The sequence below is a fragment of the Nestor notabilis genome, unplaced genomic scaffold (genome assembly GCF_000696875.1).
Source record: "Nestor notabilis isolate BGI_N333 unplaced genomic scaffold, ASM69687v1 scaffold23100, whole genome shotgun sequence".
Lineage (NCBI taxonomy): Eukaryota > Metazoa > Chordata > Aves > Psittaciformes > Psittacidae > Nestor > Nestor notabilis.
Window position 1 is genome coordinate 1 of NW_009910009.1, and position 18,150 is coordinate 18,150.

Here is an 18,150-nt window from a genome sequence, read left to right on the forward strand (position 1 = left end):
TGATGCTTTTCATTTAAATGCATAAGTAAACCTGTTTTGTTCCTAATTTCAGCACGGTTTTACTCATAGGACATACAGTTAGAATGGTCTTAGCTCACGTGGTTCTGTGTTAATAACATCCAGTCGTGTTTCTTATTCAAGGGGTTTGTGAAAGTTGTCAAGAATAAGGCATACTTCAAGAGATACCAAGTGAAATTCAGGAGAAGGAGAGGTACAATTAAATTCCCTGTGATGTATAATTAAATGTCACTGATGAATATTTCTAGTTTATTCACGCATGTTTTCCACACTGTAACTGTTGTATTTCAGAGGGAAAAACTGATTATTATGCCCGCAAGCGTTTGGTAATTCAAGATAAAAACAAGTACAACACCCCTAAATATAGGATGATTGTGCGTGTTACCAACAGAGACATCATTTGCCAGGTAAGGTCTGTGGTGCTGCTGCTTCCCTGCCAGCCTTCCCAGTGTGAAGCAAACGGCAAGAGTGGAGTGTCTGAAGCAGCTGGGGTTTTTAAGCTTGATCTGAGCAGCTTTTATGTTGTAAAGTAGTTCCTTAGAAGAGAACAATCTTTAATGTTGCTGCAACTTCAGTAATAAAGCATATTCGTGACACAAAACAAGTTTTAGTAGTGTCAGCATCCTTCAGCCAGGTTATTCGTAATACAAAACTGCTGGTTTGATGATGCTGAGGTAAGTAAAGATCTTGGGGATTTCTCCCTGTTTTGTTCCTGCTGTATTTAAAGTGCTTCATGAAAGAGTCTTTGTGCTTGACTGAAGGCAGCAGGGTCGACTTTGACCTGTCAACCTGCACTGACAGTTTCACTGTATTTAAAGGTGCCTTCTGAGAGGTTTTTTCCTGTGGTGGCATGTGGATGATGTGAAGCAGTGAGGCCATGTGATGCTCTCCTTGTGAGACTAAAGGAGACTGGTAGATAAAAGCAGTAGGCATTTGGTCATCCTCACTGAGCACGCAGTTGAGTGTTGCATCATGCACCATTCCTCACTGTGCTTCGCTTTACTGTTTTGTTTCCAGAATGTGTTGAATTTTGAAGTTTAAAAACTTAGTCATGTTTACTATGTTATAAGTATGCATTGTTAACCTCAGAAAAGGAGCAGCTAGAAAAGTTAACTGTTCTGCTTTTTTCATGGGATGATGATCTGTTGAGAACAGTGGTGAGGGCTGTTTTTACAGTCAGTTCAGACCCTGATGAGGTGGTTTTATCTTTTGAAATTCAAAAGTCAGTGGTGGCAGGTGCTGACATCTGACAGGTGGTGCCTATCCAGTGTGTGAGAATCCTGCAAAATGGGGACAACTTTTGGATGTAGGAAGGAGGTGTGGGAGTTGAAAGGAGAAGGTTCTGTAGGTGAAAGGAAGAGGAGAAGTGTATCTGATAGTACTGCTCCCTCACAGGAGACTTCAGAGATGGCGAAAATCTCGGACCCATTACTAAAATAATTCCATAAGGTTATTATCATAGAATGATTTGGGTTGGAAGGGACCTTAAAGATCATGTAGTTCTAACCCCCTGCCATGGCGGGGGGGTCATGACAATGTTATCACAAACTCTGTATCAGATGCTGTTTGCATCTTTCTGAGGTGTGTTATATACTGTGTTATGCAGAAAGTGGACAGGATCCATCCACATCCATAGTGAATCTTGGAAAGGTTTCCTGGCCTTTTGATGTGTACAGACAGGTAAATGAAAGTTGTGACATGGACTTTCTCTGGCCTAATACAGATTTGTCGTCTTTATGTCTGTACTTTAGGACTTAATTATGCCTTTAAAAAAGAAAGAATTAAAAGAAAATGACAAGCCCTTGAGCTTGCATGCAGAGTTTGGCAGCGTGCTCTATAGTATAGACATTCCTCTGTAGTACTCCTGTCAGCTCAAGTAGATGTCAAAGAAACAATAAACCAAGCCCAGAGTTCTTGTGAGAACGCTAACTCTTGTTTCCTTGTCAGATTGCCTATGCCAGAATCGAAGGTGACATGATTGTCTGTGCTGCTTATGCCCATGAGCTGCCAAAATATGGTGTGAAGGTTGGCCTGACCAATTACGCAGCAGCGTACTGCACTGGCCTGCTGATGGCACGCAGGGTAGGTATCTGTCCAGGCTGCTGCTCTGGTTTTCTTACCAAAGGCAAAGCCCACTTTCTCCAGTGGTGTGCTGGTGGTGATACATGGCTCTGTGGGCTTCTCTGAATAGTAACTTTTGGTTTTTACCTTAGAGATTTGATGGCCTCCTGTGACTGTCAAATCACAGTGAGAAGTAATGACGGCACACAGGTTCAACTCCAGCAGCCCACTCTTAAGTCTCAGCACTTAAGTTTGGTGGAGGGAGGGAGTCAGGATGAAAATGTAAGAAATGTACCTCTAAGAGTTTGAAAACATGTAAACAGCATCCATCCATTTTCCATATGAGCTCAGGAACATGTCTTTAAGTTCCCTAATGTACCTGTTGGAACAAAAGGTTGAAACTTCAGACATGCTTACTGTGGTAGTTGTTAAAAGCTTAGTATGGGATGCTTATTTTTATAAATAAATTAGTTAAAATATGAAGATTTTACTGCAGATTTGTGTTTTACAGTGGTGATGGTTCTTCATTTCATTGATAAATGGAAAGAATTTCAGAAGTGCCTTTTTTGTTCTTGCAGCTTCTGAATAAATTTGGCCTTGATAAGATCTACGAAGGCCAAGTTGAAGTGACTGGTGATGAATATAATGTGGAGAGCGTGGATGGAAAGCCTGGTGCTTTCACATGCTACCTGGATGCAGGTCTTGCCAGAACTACCACTGGAAACAAAGTCTTTGGTGCTCTGAAGGGTGCAGTGGATGGTGGTCTGTCCATCCCACATAGGTAATCTAGTCTGTTTGGAAGGATTCCTTTAGAATTAACCTGAGATTCATCTGTAGGTGACAGCCTACATACACTGTCACTTAATGTGCCAGTAACCTGGGAATGATTATGTAGCCTTTGGTTCTGGGGTGGGTTTTAGTTGTTTGTTCATTGGTGTTTTTTAATCCAGAAGTTCAATTCTGAGAATGCTGCTGGGAATCTTGCAGCTATCAAGAGATGTTACTAAACTTATAGAAACTAAAAAGCCATCTTGTTGCTTTGACTTAAGGTCACTAAGTGATTGCATGCAGTTAAGTAAATATCCTTTAGTATTCTGTTGGCTTAAGTGTTCAGCAAGTTGTGTGTACATACTGATTTCAGTGCAAACAACTGTATAAACCAGGTACAAAAGCACTGATGCTTGCTGCAGATGTCGGGGCAATAGTAGGTCTGAGCAGTCCACCTGCACTTAAAATTTCTATACAGAAGTTTTGACAACTCCTGTCATAGGCTATGAATGACTAAACCAAGATACTCAGCAGTGTTACCCAACACTCATACTACTGTTGGCTGCTTCTTTCCACAAGCAGCAGTGGGGGATATGAGCTCTGTTGTGTATTTTCTTCCCTTCTCCCATGCTCTTCTATTCATTCTTGACTAATTTAGCAATTTTTCTGACTTGGCTGCTATGTGATGATACTCCCAATGACTGAACACTCTGTAGTTGGTCCATGGTGTGTATGTGATGTACAGCACTGTTTCAAGACGGGACTGATGGCAGCTGAGATGAACTTAACTTAAAACTTCCATCACTTAATTTTCTTTATCTCTTAATTTCTAATTAGAGGGTCCTATCCCTCAGTTATCTGTAGGAGAATCTGATGTGTTGGTCATTTCTGTGTGCAACTTAGCCTCTGAATTGGAGCATTTGGCAATGTGTCTTAATCTGTCTGTAATGCTGTTTCACAGTACCAAACGTTTCCCTGGGTATGACTCGGAAAGCAAAGAATTCAATGCAGAGGTTCACCGCAAGCATATCATGGGCCAAAACGTTGCAGATTATATGCGTTACCTGATGGAGGAGGACGAAGATGCTTACAAGAAACAGTTCTCCCAGTACATAAAGAACAACTTAACACCTGATGGGGTGAGATTCTCTGGTTCATGTGCATTAATAGAGGTGCTGTTAAGTCTTGTGCAGAGACTTCTCTAGTAATGCAGCTAAGATTAATATGTAAAATAATGTGATTCATGTTGTATGTTATCCATGCAAAGAAAATATAAGGGCTCTGTAGTATATTGTAGACCTTTTGAAAGGAAGATCTTTTTTTCCTGCCATGAAGCTTAATGTTCTGCCTATAAACCTAAGCTCACAGGACTGCATTCTAAGCTGGACTGTTTTTGGGGGGGATATTATCTGATACAGAAATGAGCTTAAAATTTCTATACATGCTGCCTGCTCATTCCTAATCCCACACCCCAGCCTGTCATTTCTGCAGCTGTGGGGGTGTGCTCTGTGTCCAATCTGTTCTAGCATTTTTGTGATCCTATAGGTAATTCCGTGTCCCAGGTGAACATAGACTAGCTCGAGCTAGCTCTGTTGTAGAAGCTGGAATCTCATGAAACTAGAGAGACTATAATCTTATTTCAGAGTATTTTGCACAAAATAGTAGAAAATGTGCAAGATTACCAAGGTTTCTTTCAAGTGTTCCAACTCCTTTCGGATAGCTTGTTTTGCTGCCCCCAATATTCTTGCCTGGTTTCCCCAGTTACTGGTTCTGAAGCTCCAAGCAAGCATTCTCGCATCATTTTTCAGGCTGTGGAAATATTCTTTGTCCCTTTCTTGCTATGTGGCTTGGAGGGGTTTGGTTTTGGTTTCGTTTTTTTCTTTTTGTAAACTTAATTAATTGCTACTTTTTGTAACTTTGCTAAAAAATAAGTAAGGTTATATTGTAAATGCCAACTTCATCTAGTTTACTAATAAAACAATATTTATAGCTTGTATTGCAATGGAGTGAGTCCAGGACTTTAGGCAGTAGCTAGACACTTAACTCTTCATGCATCTAGAAGACTTCTCACATCTGGGATCTAGTGATATTAATTAACCACCAGCAAAGGTATTCTTAGCATTGGTGCTGTTATGGAGCCATAGTTAGTTTTGGGACAGAGCAGCATTATTGCACCCTTGGGGACAATGCAGGGACTGTCATAGTTCTTGCAAGACTTGCTACTCTGAAGCTGCTTTCACAGCTTCTACTTCCCTCTTACTGAACAGCTTTGTAATGTGTGCTACAGTGGGGTTTGAAAGGTGGTAACATGTTTGATGACAGAGTTTGTGTGGAATAATTTTGGCATAATAAGTAAACATGAAGTATTTTATTCTAGGTAGAATAACTTTCTAGACTGCCTTTTAATTTCAGTGTGGGGAAGCTATGACACTGAAAGCAGGCTTCAGAGGAAATAGTATTTCAACTGCAAGATGATAGCCTATATTTGAGAGACTTGTGAGTTGTCTGTACTTAATTCTATGGCCTTGGTTCCTTAACTGTAAAGTAAGGATAAAATTACTTTTTCTTGTTTGTGTCTAAGTTGCAGGTTTGACTACTGAAATTGAATCCTAGTGATAGCAGGAATTCAGTATGCTGTGGCAGTGTATGGAAAGTATTTAAAGGCAACCATGCAAAATTACAAGCTGTATTGTTATGAAACCTCTTTGTAGTGCATGCTCTGGTCAGGGTATCTTGGATTTTTAACATCATGGTACACCTGGACCACTATGGAGAACTGAACAGGGTTTTTTATGTATGTTTTTTTTTTAAGATGGAAGAAATGTATAAAAAAGCCCATGCTGCTATACGGGATAATCCAGTCCATGACAAGAAACCCAAGAGAGAAGTCAAGACAAAGAGGTAAAACTCATTCTCTTTAACATGAATGTGACGGTTAAAGACACTGTTAAAACAAGTAGTGAATTCTCACTGCAGTTATGTCAAAGCTCATGTGTTTTAGTCGAGATTAGGATACAAACAGTTCTCTGTCACTTTGTCTTGAGTTAACATTAGCAGTAGGAATCTAGACTTTTAAGAGCTCTAAACTATATAAAAGTATTTTTCAAGTGGAGCATGCTTGTGGCCTGAATAGCTGGAACTCTTTTAAGTGTGTATCTTCAGCTGTTAAATGTCTTCAGTGGGAAAGCTACTTCTCTGGCTGATTAGTCAGTACTAAACTATTTTGATTTCTCAGGGTTCTGGGAGAAAAGAAATCAAGGCCCAGTGGTTGCATTGGGCTTGACAGTGTCTATATTCTAGTCACAAGAGTACTGACTGAGTTTACCTCATGAGGAGTTAAACTGCTGTAGTCCAACCACATAGTCTTGTGTACCCAAACTACAGCTTTAAATCATTATAAGGAAATTGTGTGTTACAGCAGTGAGACTTTGTTACAGCACAGCATACTTGATCACAGTTCTGGTGCACTGCAGCTTGCTTGACCACTTTTTTGCTTATTTCTGCCTTGGCTATATCATATGTTGTGCTTGCATTGCAGATGGAACTGTCCCAAGATGTCCCTCGCCCAGAAGAAGGACCGTGTTGCTCAGAAGAAGGCGAGCTTCCTCAGGGCCCAGGAGCGTGCAGCCGATAGTTAAGACAACTAGATAGTTTGCTATGAAGCTTTGGAAAAAGTGGCAATAAATTTATTGAGTAAGCAGCTGTGCAAGACTGGCTTATTTATGTATCTTAGTAAGGTGCAGAACAGGGATCCAGATACGCTGTAGCTTTAAGTAGGCTTCTCTCCTGCCCCCTTATAAATTGAACTCCTTCACAGAGGAGAGGCAACAGACTTGTAACACTAAGGCTGCTGCATTAGAATCATCCCCATGAAGGGGAAATCCATGTGATTAATTTCTAGTGTGACTAGTATCAGAGACTGAGAAAAAGAAATAGCTGCTTCTAACTACAAAAATGTCATAAATTTTTAAGTCTTTACATGTCCTTCACCATTTTTCTTTCAGCGTACTTGGTGTTATGGAGGAATCTCTATGGAGCTTAGGAAAAAAGCAGGAGTACTCACAACAGGTGCTAAAACCTCTGCCCAAAGGCAGCCGTAGGCCTTCAGGAACACAAACAGCAACACTTTGCCTACTGTGACTGAACTAGCTGATAGAGGAATAGATGTCTAATTGAAGTATTTAAGCTTCCTCCAGTAACTAAAGTAAGTACTTTGACACACTCAGCTCTAAGCTCTGGCTGCTACTGAAACAAGTACTGTCTTAAGCTGAATACTTCACATGATGTAGTGTTTAGACAAGAGAATTCACTTTCAAGTTGCATATACATGCTTAGTTACAGAGGCTGTGACTTGCCCCTATCCCTTATTTTCTTCTTAATTTCATAGGCACTTACTTATTTGTTTCCCATGAGACTTACTGAAGTTGCTTGCACAGTTAAAATATGAGTCAAGTAGGCTACATGGAGGAATGTGTTGCTTTAAGATGCTGATAGATGGTAAGTACTGCTATTGAAAGAGAAAAGGAGGCCTGTGATATATTGTAAACAATGTATTTTTTTCCAATGAAAGCTCCAACTTGATGCAACAGCAATAAAAATGAAGGTTCTGTACCACAAACCACTATTAAAACATGTTTTCCAGTTGTTTAAAATACCCAACAGTTTGGATTCAATAATCTCTGCCCAAAACCCAGTAGCAATTAGATCTTTCCACCAAGAACATGGCCACTTGAGTGCATTGCTGGCTACAAATAGTTTATAGCTTGTGGTTGGAGGACATTAAGTTAAAGACAGTAACTAGCAGATTAATTCTTAAACTAAAAAGCTGATGTTTACAAACCAGTACACAACCCAAGCTGCATACTATTACATATGGAATGAGAAATGACTTTGTTGGTCCTGTACTTCAGTTTAATCATTCAAAGAATGCATTTAATAAAGGATACCTAAAACCAATTAACAACCTTTCAAATATTCAAATAAAACTTGTCCTGCTTACCTCTGCTGAAAATGAATGAAGGAGCCAGCACTTAGAAGGATATGGACAACTGCCATTAAAATCATTAACGATTGAACTACTTCATACCTAAACCACTTACAAATTAAACATTAACAGTATTTTTGAGCAGTGTATTAAGGTGTTTTATGAACACCCAATTCTGCAAAATTGTAAACATAGATGTGAATCTGAGAAACAACAGGGATGCAGATTAAAGGTGGTACAGTGGTCATGCCATGGGGAGTGCCAGGATCAGATGGTGTTTATTTACTTCTGACTTGAGACCTAACAGCGACTCATAGGTGCTCCTAGAAAAAAGGAATAGTAACATACTAGAGCTTGGTATGAGCTAGGAATATGAGGTGGAACATTTAAGCAATGTTCCATGATTCTGGACAATCCAGTTTCTGTACTACAGGTTAGCTCTAGCTTCCATACTTCCTGCAATAGTTCAGGAGACCTAAGTGCGGGTCTGTAGCTAAATTTGGAGGGACAGTGAAGAGTCAAGACTATTCACAACTACTACTTGTTCCACATGTCCTATGCTATGCAACCTTCCTTTTTTCATTGTCTGGACATTTCTGCTATCAGTATTTTAAAAAATTAATTAACTTTAGTTCTCATATGATAGCTTATTCCACAAACTCCGTAATTTTCAGTATTTGCTACAGCTTAATTTGGGTCAAAGGTTTCAGATGAGGTACAACACAGGTTTAGAAACAGATGCTGATACTGCTGTTAGTTTACATAGATGAGTTTAAGAAATAACATACTCTAAAATTCTTGGCTCCCAACATATATAACTATATAAGGGCTTAAGAAGTGTTGAACTACTTAAACATTCAAGATGCAAGCATGAGGTAACAAGGTGTAAACAGAATCTGATTTAACTCTCATAACCTGTCAGTCTTAGAAGAAAACTAATTTTCCACAGTTTAAAAATTACTAATGTGCAAATTCTGCCATGCCAAAGTATTAGTAAACGTCAATCTCACAGTTCAGTTTATCCACAACAGCAGCTTGGACTCAAGACACGTTATTTGCAGTAGTGGTGGTTCTTCATCAAACTGCTTGGGATAACGACCTTTCTTTTGCGGGTATTCACAAGCGAGCAATGGTTTTCACGGGATCCTAAGACGTTCCATCAGTTGATGTGGTGGCACAGTGAATACTTTCATCCTGTTCAAGATCTGACAAAGTGCACAGAACAGTCAAGCATGCAGGGATTTTGCTTCCATAACACAGCACTGGAACACCAGATCATTCAGTGGCATGTTCCCTCTTTGAGAAGCCCTGTCACAAGGTACTGACTGAAGGGCAAGAATTAAAGAGCCTTTAATGAAATCTGAATAAAGAACCATCTTTTAAAAATGCTGAGTTTTTACCAAATGGGTAGAGGCCACTCTAGTGGCAGGCATCGATTCTCTTCTGCTGGTAGAGAAGCTAAGAATCATTTGTATGGGAAATTTTCTTCCACAGTAAAGTTTTTAAGTTATTGAGTATTAAGGAATGCTCCATCTCCATCTGATTTGCTGTGACTTTCAGGGCAATACACAAGTACAATTGTTTTTCTAGTTCTTCATGGATATCAGAAGGAGCACCACGAAGCAGATAGTCTTTAAGTAGCTGGCAGGCTTTTGCCAAGTTTGGCTGAATTACTTCTGTGGTACATCTCATTTTGCTTTGGTCACATAGAGTTCTACAGTCTGTACCATAAATACAGTCTAAGTCTGATTCACACTGGCGATCTTTAATTATTTCCTTCAGGTTCATTTCTGGCACAATTTTCCTCATGTCTATCATTTTCAAATCGTATTTATCATTATATCCCAAGTTTTTGGCACTTGTATCGCACATAAGAAAGTTTCCATAAGGTCCATGAAAAATATCTTCCACAAATTCTAAAAGCCCTATGGCTATTTTTGCCTTTCTTGGCCATGATGGAGTAAACCACTGGTCCATGCTTCTTCTGAAGCCAGAAGGAATGAAAAGTTCTATAATCCACGGAAGGCTGATTCCATAGAGAGAGGTATATTCAACTCTTTCGGTCACATAGAGATTCCCACAAAACCCCATCAACTTGGGAGTATGTTCTTTATCCTGCAAGATCACCATTAATAGAAACTCATCTAGCTGCAGCAGTGCCCATGCAGATTTCGCCTCTGGCAAAGAAACTCTACCATCTTTGTTTCCATCAGCAAAAGAGAGGATGAGATTAACCAGTTCTGAAAGATTTCCTTGTTCACCCAATTTGGCCTGAAAGCAACAAATGAAAAAGATAAATATGATTTCATTAACTACCACCAATCCACTTGTCATTCTACCTCCTGTCTTTCTACTCCTACGGATAGTACGGTAGGGTACCTTATGTTCTAGTTTCCATTGGTTATAGATGTTACAGGACTTACTATCACATCCCTTAAGAGCATCCTTTTTGTTCTGTTTTCAAAGGCATCAAGTATATGATCTTCTGAAGGTGCTAGTGTTCTGTGCATTTCAAAATGCAAACATTAGAATTCAAACACTGTTCTTGCAGGGCAGTCTTTAGAAAAACTGTATCAAGTAGCTTGTTAAATATTCTCTTAGAAAAAGTATGTAGAATTCCAATCTTTAGATCAGGTTGAGTTTTCAGATGATTAAATCTTAACTACATAATGGCCAACTATAAAAGTACCAGGACACACTGGGTACAAATCCCATAGGATAAGTGTACTGAAATCTTTAATATCATTATTTGATACAATGACCTCCATTGTATCAGTACAGAGAAAGAAGCCATTGCATTTTCAACTACCACCAATGCACGGAGAAAGGCAAGATAAGCTTTCCCAAATTCTCCAAAAAAATTAAAACGCCTGCTGTTCACCCATTCTTAAGAGACAAAGCTACTGTAATATACAAAAACTGTCATCAGCTTTACACAGTGTTACATATGTGTGCATATGTACACGTGTACCTCAGCTAGAACAGCATTATTTCCATCATCAGAGACATCAAAGCACTAAAAGTGCTGAGTTACAAAAATTCTGGGGTTGCAATAAGGCACTAGAAAGATGTTTCACATTAGTGTAACACAGAAAGAACTGGGAGAAGTATGGCTGGTCGTTCTGGTTAGAGAGATTCCCGCTGCTCAGTTAACATACTCACTCTTCCCAAGCACAGACAGTTTTCAAATTGTACTTCAGGCTTTCTACTTGGTTACCGTAACCCCAAAAGCAGCAAGAAAAACCCCAAACAAAACCATATTTTTACCACACTTGTATTTCTATGCAAATACAAGTGAAATCTGTAGACATGAATGATGCATGCCAGGTTCCATCTGTTAAGTAGTAAGGAAAAAAACCTGATTATTAATTACTTCAACCTTTGAGATAAACACCTCTGGGAAAAACTGTTTTTGTGCTGATTATCTTTCTAATATGCACTTGAACAAGGCTCATACAATAAGGTATTCTCTCCAGCTGCAGGAAAATAAAGCTTTATGTCAAAATAGACTAAACAAACATGTACTTACCTTAAAAAGACTATATACCATTTCTTTGAATTTCTCAACAGTGGTTCCTCTTGTTGGTTTATCAAATAGGACTATTTCCTTCCTTGGTTCTGGGTCAGTACCAAGATCAAGCTGAGCAGCTTCTTCCATCTGGCATTTTATAACACCTTGCAGATTTCCCCAGATTCCTAAATACATCTATGCAGGAAAAGAGGGGAAAAGGTAAAAAACCTGTAGAAGTCCCTCATCTAAAGACCACCTGTACTCCAACCACTGCTTCAAGAGTCAAGTAGCAACACAGAAAACTGAGGCCTGTCTACAGACAATGCCCAGAGCACATTCAAACAATGGCAACTTCAAATACAACACACTCCTGAAGGTATGTAAGAGACACTACAGTGAGAAAACACAGAGACAGCTTGATAAACAGTTTCTTGGCATTACTACCATAGTAGAAATATGCCTAGGTTGTTAAGAGGCTGCTGTGTCTATTTGGGAAGCAGGATAGCAGAATCGTAGTACACTATACAAAAGTATAGTTACTCATATATACATGCACAGAAATCCATATATATGTGTATATATATACACATATATATTCATGTTCATACAAAAGTATAGTCAAAAAGTGTATTTTTTATGTATATGTGTTTCTAAAATATATATGTATTATAAAATTGTAATATACCCACCTACATATCAGAACAATATATCATATTATATACAGTATATTATATATATGTGCATATTATATATACTGTGTTATTAAAAACATATTCTATATAGAGGTATATTATATACACGTACATATATATACATTAAAAAAAACATGCTTGCATGTCACAGCAAATAAAGTTTGAAATTATCTGTATTAAACAGATACAGCTTGCTGACACAAAGCTCTACTTGATGTCCAGACCATGATATTTCAGTGGGAAATGATAAAACCAGGTTGGATGAGTAAAGCCTTACCTGGTTATTGGGCTTTGTTGACAAACATTTTCCAAAATACAGTGTTTCTTTAGCACAAAGACTGCTGCATGCTGACCCATCAATAACTCCAGTCTTGTATTTATCACACTGCAACAAACAGGGAAAAAAATATTTAACAAATTGCCCAGGAAAGGAGGCAACAACTGCATCTCTCTCAACACTGACTCTTGAAAGAAAAACGTAAGAAAACAATTTTGATAACCCCATACCAAACGAGGTTAAGAAACACAACTGCTTTTATCTGTCATTGAATATGTGATCTTCAACATGATGGAATATCAGAATTAGATTAATTTACATGTTGCACTGGCTGAATTGGCTGTGGAATTACTCAGGACAAACACTTAAGAAAGCTATTCTAAATATACTTACTATTATTTTCCTACAGTCATGTCCTCTGCATAGTTCTGTGTAGGTGGAGTACTGAACATATGTAACCCAGCTGCCAACAAATACTACTAACCAAGAGATGAAAAGATACTTCATCCGCATATATGAGAAACGTACCTAGAGGACACAAAAGAGAGAACATTCTTGGTAATTCATTCAGCAATAGTCAGAATGGTAAGAACAAACATGATTTACTATTTCACCTTTAAGATTCTAACTTCCACAGTCATAAAATAAGCAGACTGCATTACTTGGAACATTTGCTTCCTTCAGTGAGCAAAACTGACAGGGGAGGTCAGTTTGACTTACGAAGGTAGGAGAAAAATCAAGATATAAATAAATAGGTGCTAGATCCTCATAGGGCCAGCCTGGCTGCAAGAACCAGTTTGATCGAAATTATCCTTCCTTGAAAGGACACCATTTAATTATGCAAGTAAAATTCCTCTGTACTAGCCTTGCCTTCAGTGGTCTTGCCCATGACTGTATGCAAGACTTTCCTGCTGCTTCTGTGGCCTCACTTTTACTTTTTTCACTAGGGACAGAGGAAAAAAAGTATTTCTAAATGAAGAATTAAGGGACAGCTAAGTGCCTTGTAAGGGAGGAGGCACATTTTGATACGGTTTTTCCCTCCTCTCAGTCTGCTGTGCTAACTCTTTGGTTTTCATACATCAGGATTAGAAAAGAATTAGAAAGTCATAATTAGCTTTAGCAACAGGATACAAGGAAAGTGCATGGGTCAGTATGAGATCCATTTCTGTTAGTATGCTCATCTTCACCAATACCTACAAATAGATGCCATCAAAGAGTGAGAGCATAAAATATATATCCCAAACATGCTACCTTTTTCCTCCAGAAGAACTTGCTTTGGTAAGAGAAAAAAGAAATTATCAGTGCCAAATAAATACTTCAGCCCAAGTTGTTGATTTAGATCACATTTTCTTCAAAATAAAAAGCTTTCTTAACCACTGGTGACTGAAAGCTCATCACAGGCATCGCTATGTCGCTGCTAGAAGTCTCTGACAGATACACTTTGGAGAAGTGATCTTTCTGGAAGCAGGAGCTTTAAATGCCTCATACCCTTGTTGCCTCCAAATCAGGGCTGAGGTTAGCAACAGGACAGTGTTAAACAGACAAGTAGAGACATTTGCATCTGGTCTATGTTTAAGGATTTCTGATTCCAGGACAACTTTTATGAAACTAAGCAAATATTTGATTGTGACCAATCAAGAGATAAGCTGAGAAAAATAAAATGGGAAACATGACGCTACTTCAGAGTAAACTCTCAGCCATGAGCTGAAAGTTTGGAAAGCTTATGGAGAGAGACCTGGGAGAGGAGAGAAATGGGTTCCAAAAGATGGCAACAGGATGAACAATATTAAACAGCTTTAAAATGGAGGGAAAACACAGAACTGAGTAGATGCAAGTACGTCAGGTTTTTTTTAACTAGAGAGACTCCAGTAATTTATGAGTACTTATAAAAACATGACAGACAACCAGCACACGTTACACCCTTTTATCTTCGAAGAAACGATCCAAGAAAGGTCAGTTCCAAAACACCCAAAGGTGATTCCAATCCATGCAGCTGTGGTCCCGCTGCGTGCCTCAGCTATGCATCCCTATTCCTTCCCTCCTTCACACACACTCACTTGACTTGATCTTAAAACTGCATAGTTAAACAAAGAGATAGATACAACTAACTGCTTTTATTCTGGTGATAAATCTTGACTAGATCGTTCCTTCAACATAATACCATCAAAGGAGAACTGGTTGAGAGTGTTGTAAGACAGGAATAATTTCTGCTATTTTCCTCAGAGCCACAAAGACCTTAGTTGGAGTAACATGTAATTTCCTTTAAAGCACGGTATCCACAACATGAGTACAAACTGGATGGAATACAAAAAGGAGACCGAGAGTAATTCTGTGTGGTTTACAGCACATCTAGAAACAGCTTAGAAAATGTATAAGGAAGCTGGGGGTAGGGAGGACAGAACAGCCAAGAAACAAAACTGATAGCAAGGGGCTGGGTAGCATCAAAAAAAAAGAGAAATACCATCTATAAGCCTTTTCCATTGAAAGAACGTTACTGAAATGACAGAACTGCAGGACTTAGTGCAATTTCCTAGCTTAAAAAAAGATGAACCACCATACCTACATGCATACAGAATCACAAACTTTCTTGCAAACCACACTACTTGAACTGATGAAAGCAGTAGAAGTCATCCTACACGTGACCCAGCAGTGAGAACTGCTACTTTACCAATGACTTCAGAAACACTCCCCAGTCACACAACCCACACCATCCCCTGTAGAAGAGAACTGAAATCTTAGTTCAAGCCTTTGCAAGCACAAGGAGATACAGCAGCATCTGAACTTACAAAAGCGATTTGTAATTAAAGCATAGTATTTTGATAACATCAGATCAGACTCCATTATTGATAACATCAGATCAGACTCCATTATTGATAACTATGCAACAAAGGCATATTCATTCAGGTTTTGGACTCATCTTTTTGTCAGGATTGACTTCTAGTCAACTGAGCAAACTGCTGCCCAGTATTCCCACTTCCACACACTTGCCCAAATCATCTGTTGAAGGTTACCACCACATAGCGCAGGTCTGTAGAAGCAAACATGGACAGGTCTCATACTCTGAGAATCATCTTCTTCATTAAACAAGATTTTACCTGGAAGTTTCCAGTAGTCAAACAGTGAGCTGGAGCAGCTAAGGTATGCGGGGGGGGGCATGCTCACTCTACCACTTTAGCTGTATGTATAGTAAACTAACAGAGCATGGGATCAGAGGAGCATCTTGGACTATCCCAGGAAAGGCATTTGAGAATTCAGTAGCAAAGCTGGGTGCTTTTTCTGCCATCTCGTGTACTTTAATCTTCAAGTGTCTTTCATTTATGGAGTTTAATTGCATTTCTTCAAATTAACTCTTATTGAAACCTATCAGAAGTTACCCTGTATCTTCACATACCCCCTCCACATACTTGAAAGAAACACTTCCCTATAGGTCCCATGCTTCCGATAAGCCTAGGTACTATTGCTTCAGAAAGTTAAAAGTAAGTTTGAAATTGTTTCCAGTGTAAGCAGCATAATTAATTCTTTTAAAACGTTCAAGTTCATGGCTGTCTCCTTTTAGCTACAAAAGGGCAGGCTGCAACACAAGAGCAGGACCGACTATGCAAATCTTGGGGTGGGGATCAAATTAACTCAAAGTGTATTCAATTCATTTCCTGCTTTTTTCCTTGTCAAGACTGCTCTCTATAAACAAACCACATCCAGAGTATTTATTCTTACACTATAAAAGAACTTAACTTACATCTCAACAATGCTAAGATCCTGTGCCAAAGAAACACATGCATGAACATCAATATTTACCATCGTGGGGCTGGGTATGGGGATCTATTCATGTGGTCTAAGTCCAAGTTCACCCCACACAGCATCCTACATTGCATTCCAAGTATTTCCTTCAAGTTCTGTTATGCAAGTTGGGAAACGAGGAACATAAGGGGAAATTGTCGTTGTTGTTAGTATAAAATGGATACTGTCTCAAACCAAAGTAATCAAATCAAGGCTGAAGCTATAGCAAGATATCTCCTTTCTTCTGATAAGCACTAAGCCTTCTGGCAACTTTAAATGCTTTCTCTTAAATGCAATTTATAGTTTTATTTCTCCAAAGAGAAGTGTGATTTGCCAGAAACTATCACAATTTGAAATACATTCCACATCTGGATACCCAATACCACACATGAAAACTATCCACGACAAGAACTGCATCAGTGCAGAGTTCCTGGTTATGTTTACTTCAACATACCAGCATGTTATCTAGGGCTTTCTAGCTTACAGAAGCCAAATCTGGATCTCTAACTCCATCACACACACTTTCAGAGATTCAAAGTAACATGAGAACTTCTTCTATCATGTGAATTCTACCCAAGAGTACCAAAGGATACCAAATACAATGGCAGACAGTTCTCGTGATTTGAGCAACATCTGTGTGAGACAAGCTCATAAAACTTCACAAAAAACCCCCACAGGTTGCAGATTATTATGAACAAGCAACCACAAGAAGAACACAAATGTCACTTACAGATACTAAATGCAAATATATTAAAGATTATTGTTCCACGGCTGCAGTCAGTCTGGAAAGTAAGTCTGGGGAGAGCAGGAGGCTTGGGGCAGTTTGAATAGCAAAGACCAAAAAAAGTAGTTGCTTTCTTTCAATTTTACTTTTGTTTTTAGCAGTGAACTGTTCATAACCATTTGATTACCCAGGCCTTCACAGAATACTGCAGAACACCTATGGGGAGAACTAAAAATGGTTTTATCACATCCTCATTTCTACGGACAATTCTGACAATGGTCTTCCTAAAGCCTGTCACAAGACTCTTCTCTACAAAATGTCTGCTCTTAAAATAGGATCACTGAAACTTCCAATAAATCAACTTTCTTCAGTATTTCCCCACACATACGTAAGAGGAAGCTCCTATGAATCAGGAATTACAGCAAGTAAGTGCTAATGATTATCTTCACCTACTTGAAAAATAAGATACAGTGATTTCCTTTAGTGACAGGTTTATGTTGTTTGGGTTTTCTTAACTATTTCTAATAATCCTAATATTGTAGAATACAAATAATATAGCATGCAAAACTCCTGGTAACATCTGAGAAAGATAATAGAATAAATGTGACAATTCAAGGCAAAGCTGTTTCAGCTATAAAAACTGTTTGGGAACCAAAGTTTCCAGGACAACAAACCCTCTCCATTCCTCAAAGTTTCTTGCTGACTCCTTCCACAAACCTTTATAATACTAAACTTTAAATCAAAGTGCTATTTAGTGCAATTTTTTATTAAATGCATACCGTTTTGCACAATCTCAGAGACCATCAGAGGTCTGCAGGCCTCAGGACCACTGCAGAGTATTGACCATATTCATAGTACAGGAGAGAATACTGTACACGTGCATTTATCCAAATTTGTCCTCCTCCTCAGGCAGAAAGAGAATGTGTTTGGGACAGAAAATCCTCCCCAAATGCCATCTGACTACATCATATACTTGGCAGGAAGTTCCAGAGAAGCTAGATTTATTTTGGGCTCAGCGTTGTGCCAATGCAGTCGCATAGCTTTTGACTTGCAGAAGACTGACAACCTGCCAGTTCAGGGCATGGACAAGAGCATATATACCTCTGCTTGCAGAAGACCACAAGTTCCACTCTCTTTGATTCAAAGGGAATTCCTTTTCTAATATGGACTTCCTTATCACATTCCACAAAAGGCACGATCCTTATGTGATCCCTCCCCATACATTCTCCCCATCAAACTTCCATTCCCAGAACTGGTCTGTGAGTGTAGACACACTTAGTCCACCTGACCTACAAAGCATCAGAACTGATGTGCACATGCTGTACTAATGCAGCAGGG

At 38.9% G+C, this 18,150-nt stretch overlaps 2 protein-coding genes across 3 annotated transcripts; one reads left to right on the forward strand and one right to left on the reverse strand.

The window, feature by feature from the left end:
• Positions 1 to 141: 141 nt before the first annotated feature.
• Positions 142 to 6,545, forward strand: RPL5 (ribosomal protein L5; the record flags this gene model as incomplete). The annotated part of the gene is made up of 7 exons (XM_010023986.1): positions 142 to 211; positions 310 to 425; positions 1,966 to 2,100; positions 2,658 to 2,860; positions 3,809 to 3,986; positions 5,660 to 5,748; positions 6,386 to 6,545. Coding segments are annotated over 7 exons (891 nt in total), but the record flags the coding sequence as incomplete, so codon positions are not given.
• Positions 6,546 to 9,161: 2,616 nt separating this feature from the next.
• Positions 9,162 to 12,835, reverse strand: FAM69A (family with sequence similarity 69, member A). 2 transcript variants are annotated; one of them, XM_010023968.1, is made up of 4 exons: positions 12,705 to 12,835; positions 12,312 to 12,419; positions 11,361 to 11,537; positions 9,162 to 10,102 (listed from the first exon to the last, which is right to left on the reverse strand). In XM_010023968.1, exons 1-4 carry the CDS (start codon positions 12,822 to 12,824, stop codon positions 9,290 to 9,292), a joined length of 1,218 nt encoding a protein of 405 aa, XP_010022270.1. In that variant the 5' UTR covers positions 12,825 to 12,835; the 3' UTR covers positions 9,162 to 9,289. The 2 variants fall into 2 exon arrangements, with proteins under 2 accessions (XP_010022270.1, XP_010022277.1); XM_010023975.1 differs by lacking the exon at positions 11,361 to 11,537 and having other exon boundaries at positions 12,705 to 12,830.
• Positions 12,836 to 18,150: the final 5,315 nt, after the last annotated feature.

Coding starts and splice junctions, on each gene's coding strand:
- FAM69A (XM_010023968.1), bottom strand. CDS start 12,824: ATGCGGATGAAGTATCTTTTCATCTCTTGGTTAGTAGTATTTGTTGGC. Junction 12,420..12,704: donor ATGACTGTAGGAAAATAATA/GTAAGTATATTT, acceptor TGTTTGTTGCAG/TGTGATAAATACAAGACTGG. Junction 11,538..12,311: donor CAACAAAGCCCAATAACCAG/GTAAGGCTTTAC, acceptor TTTCCTGCATAG/ATGTATTTAGGAATCTGGGG.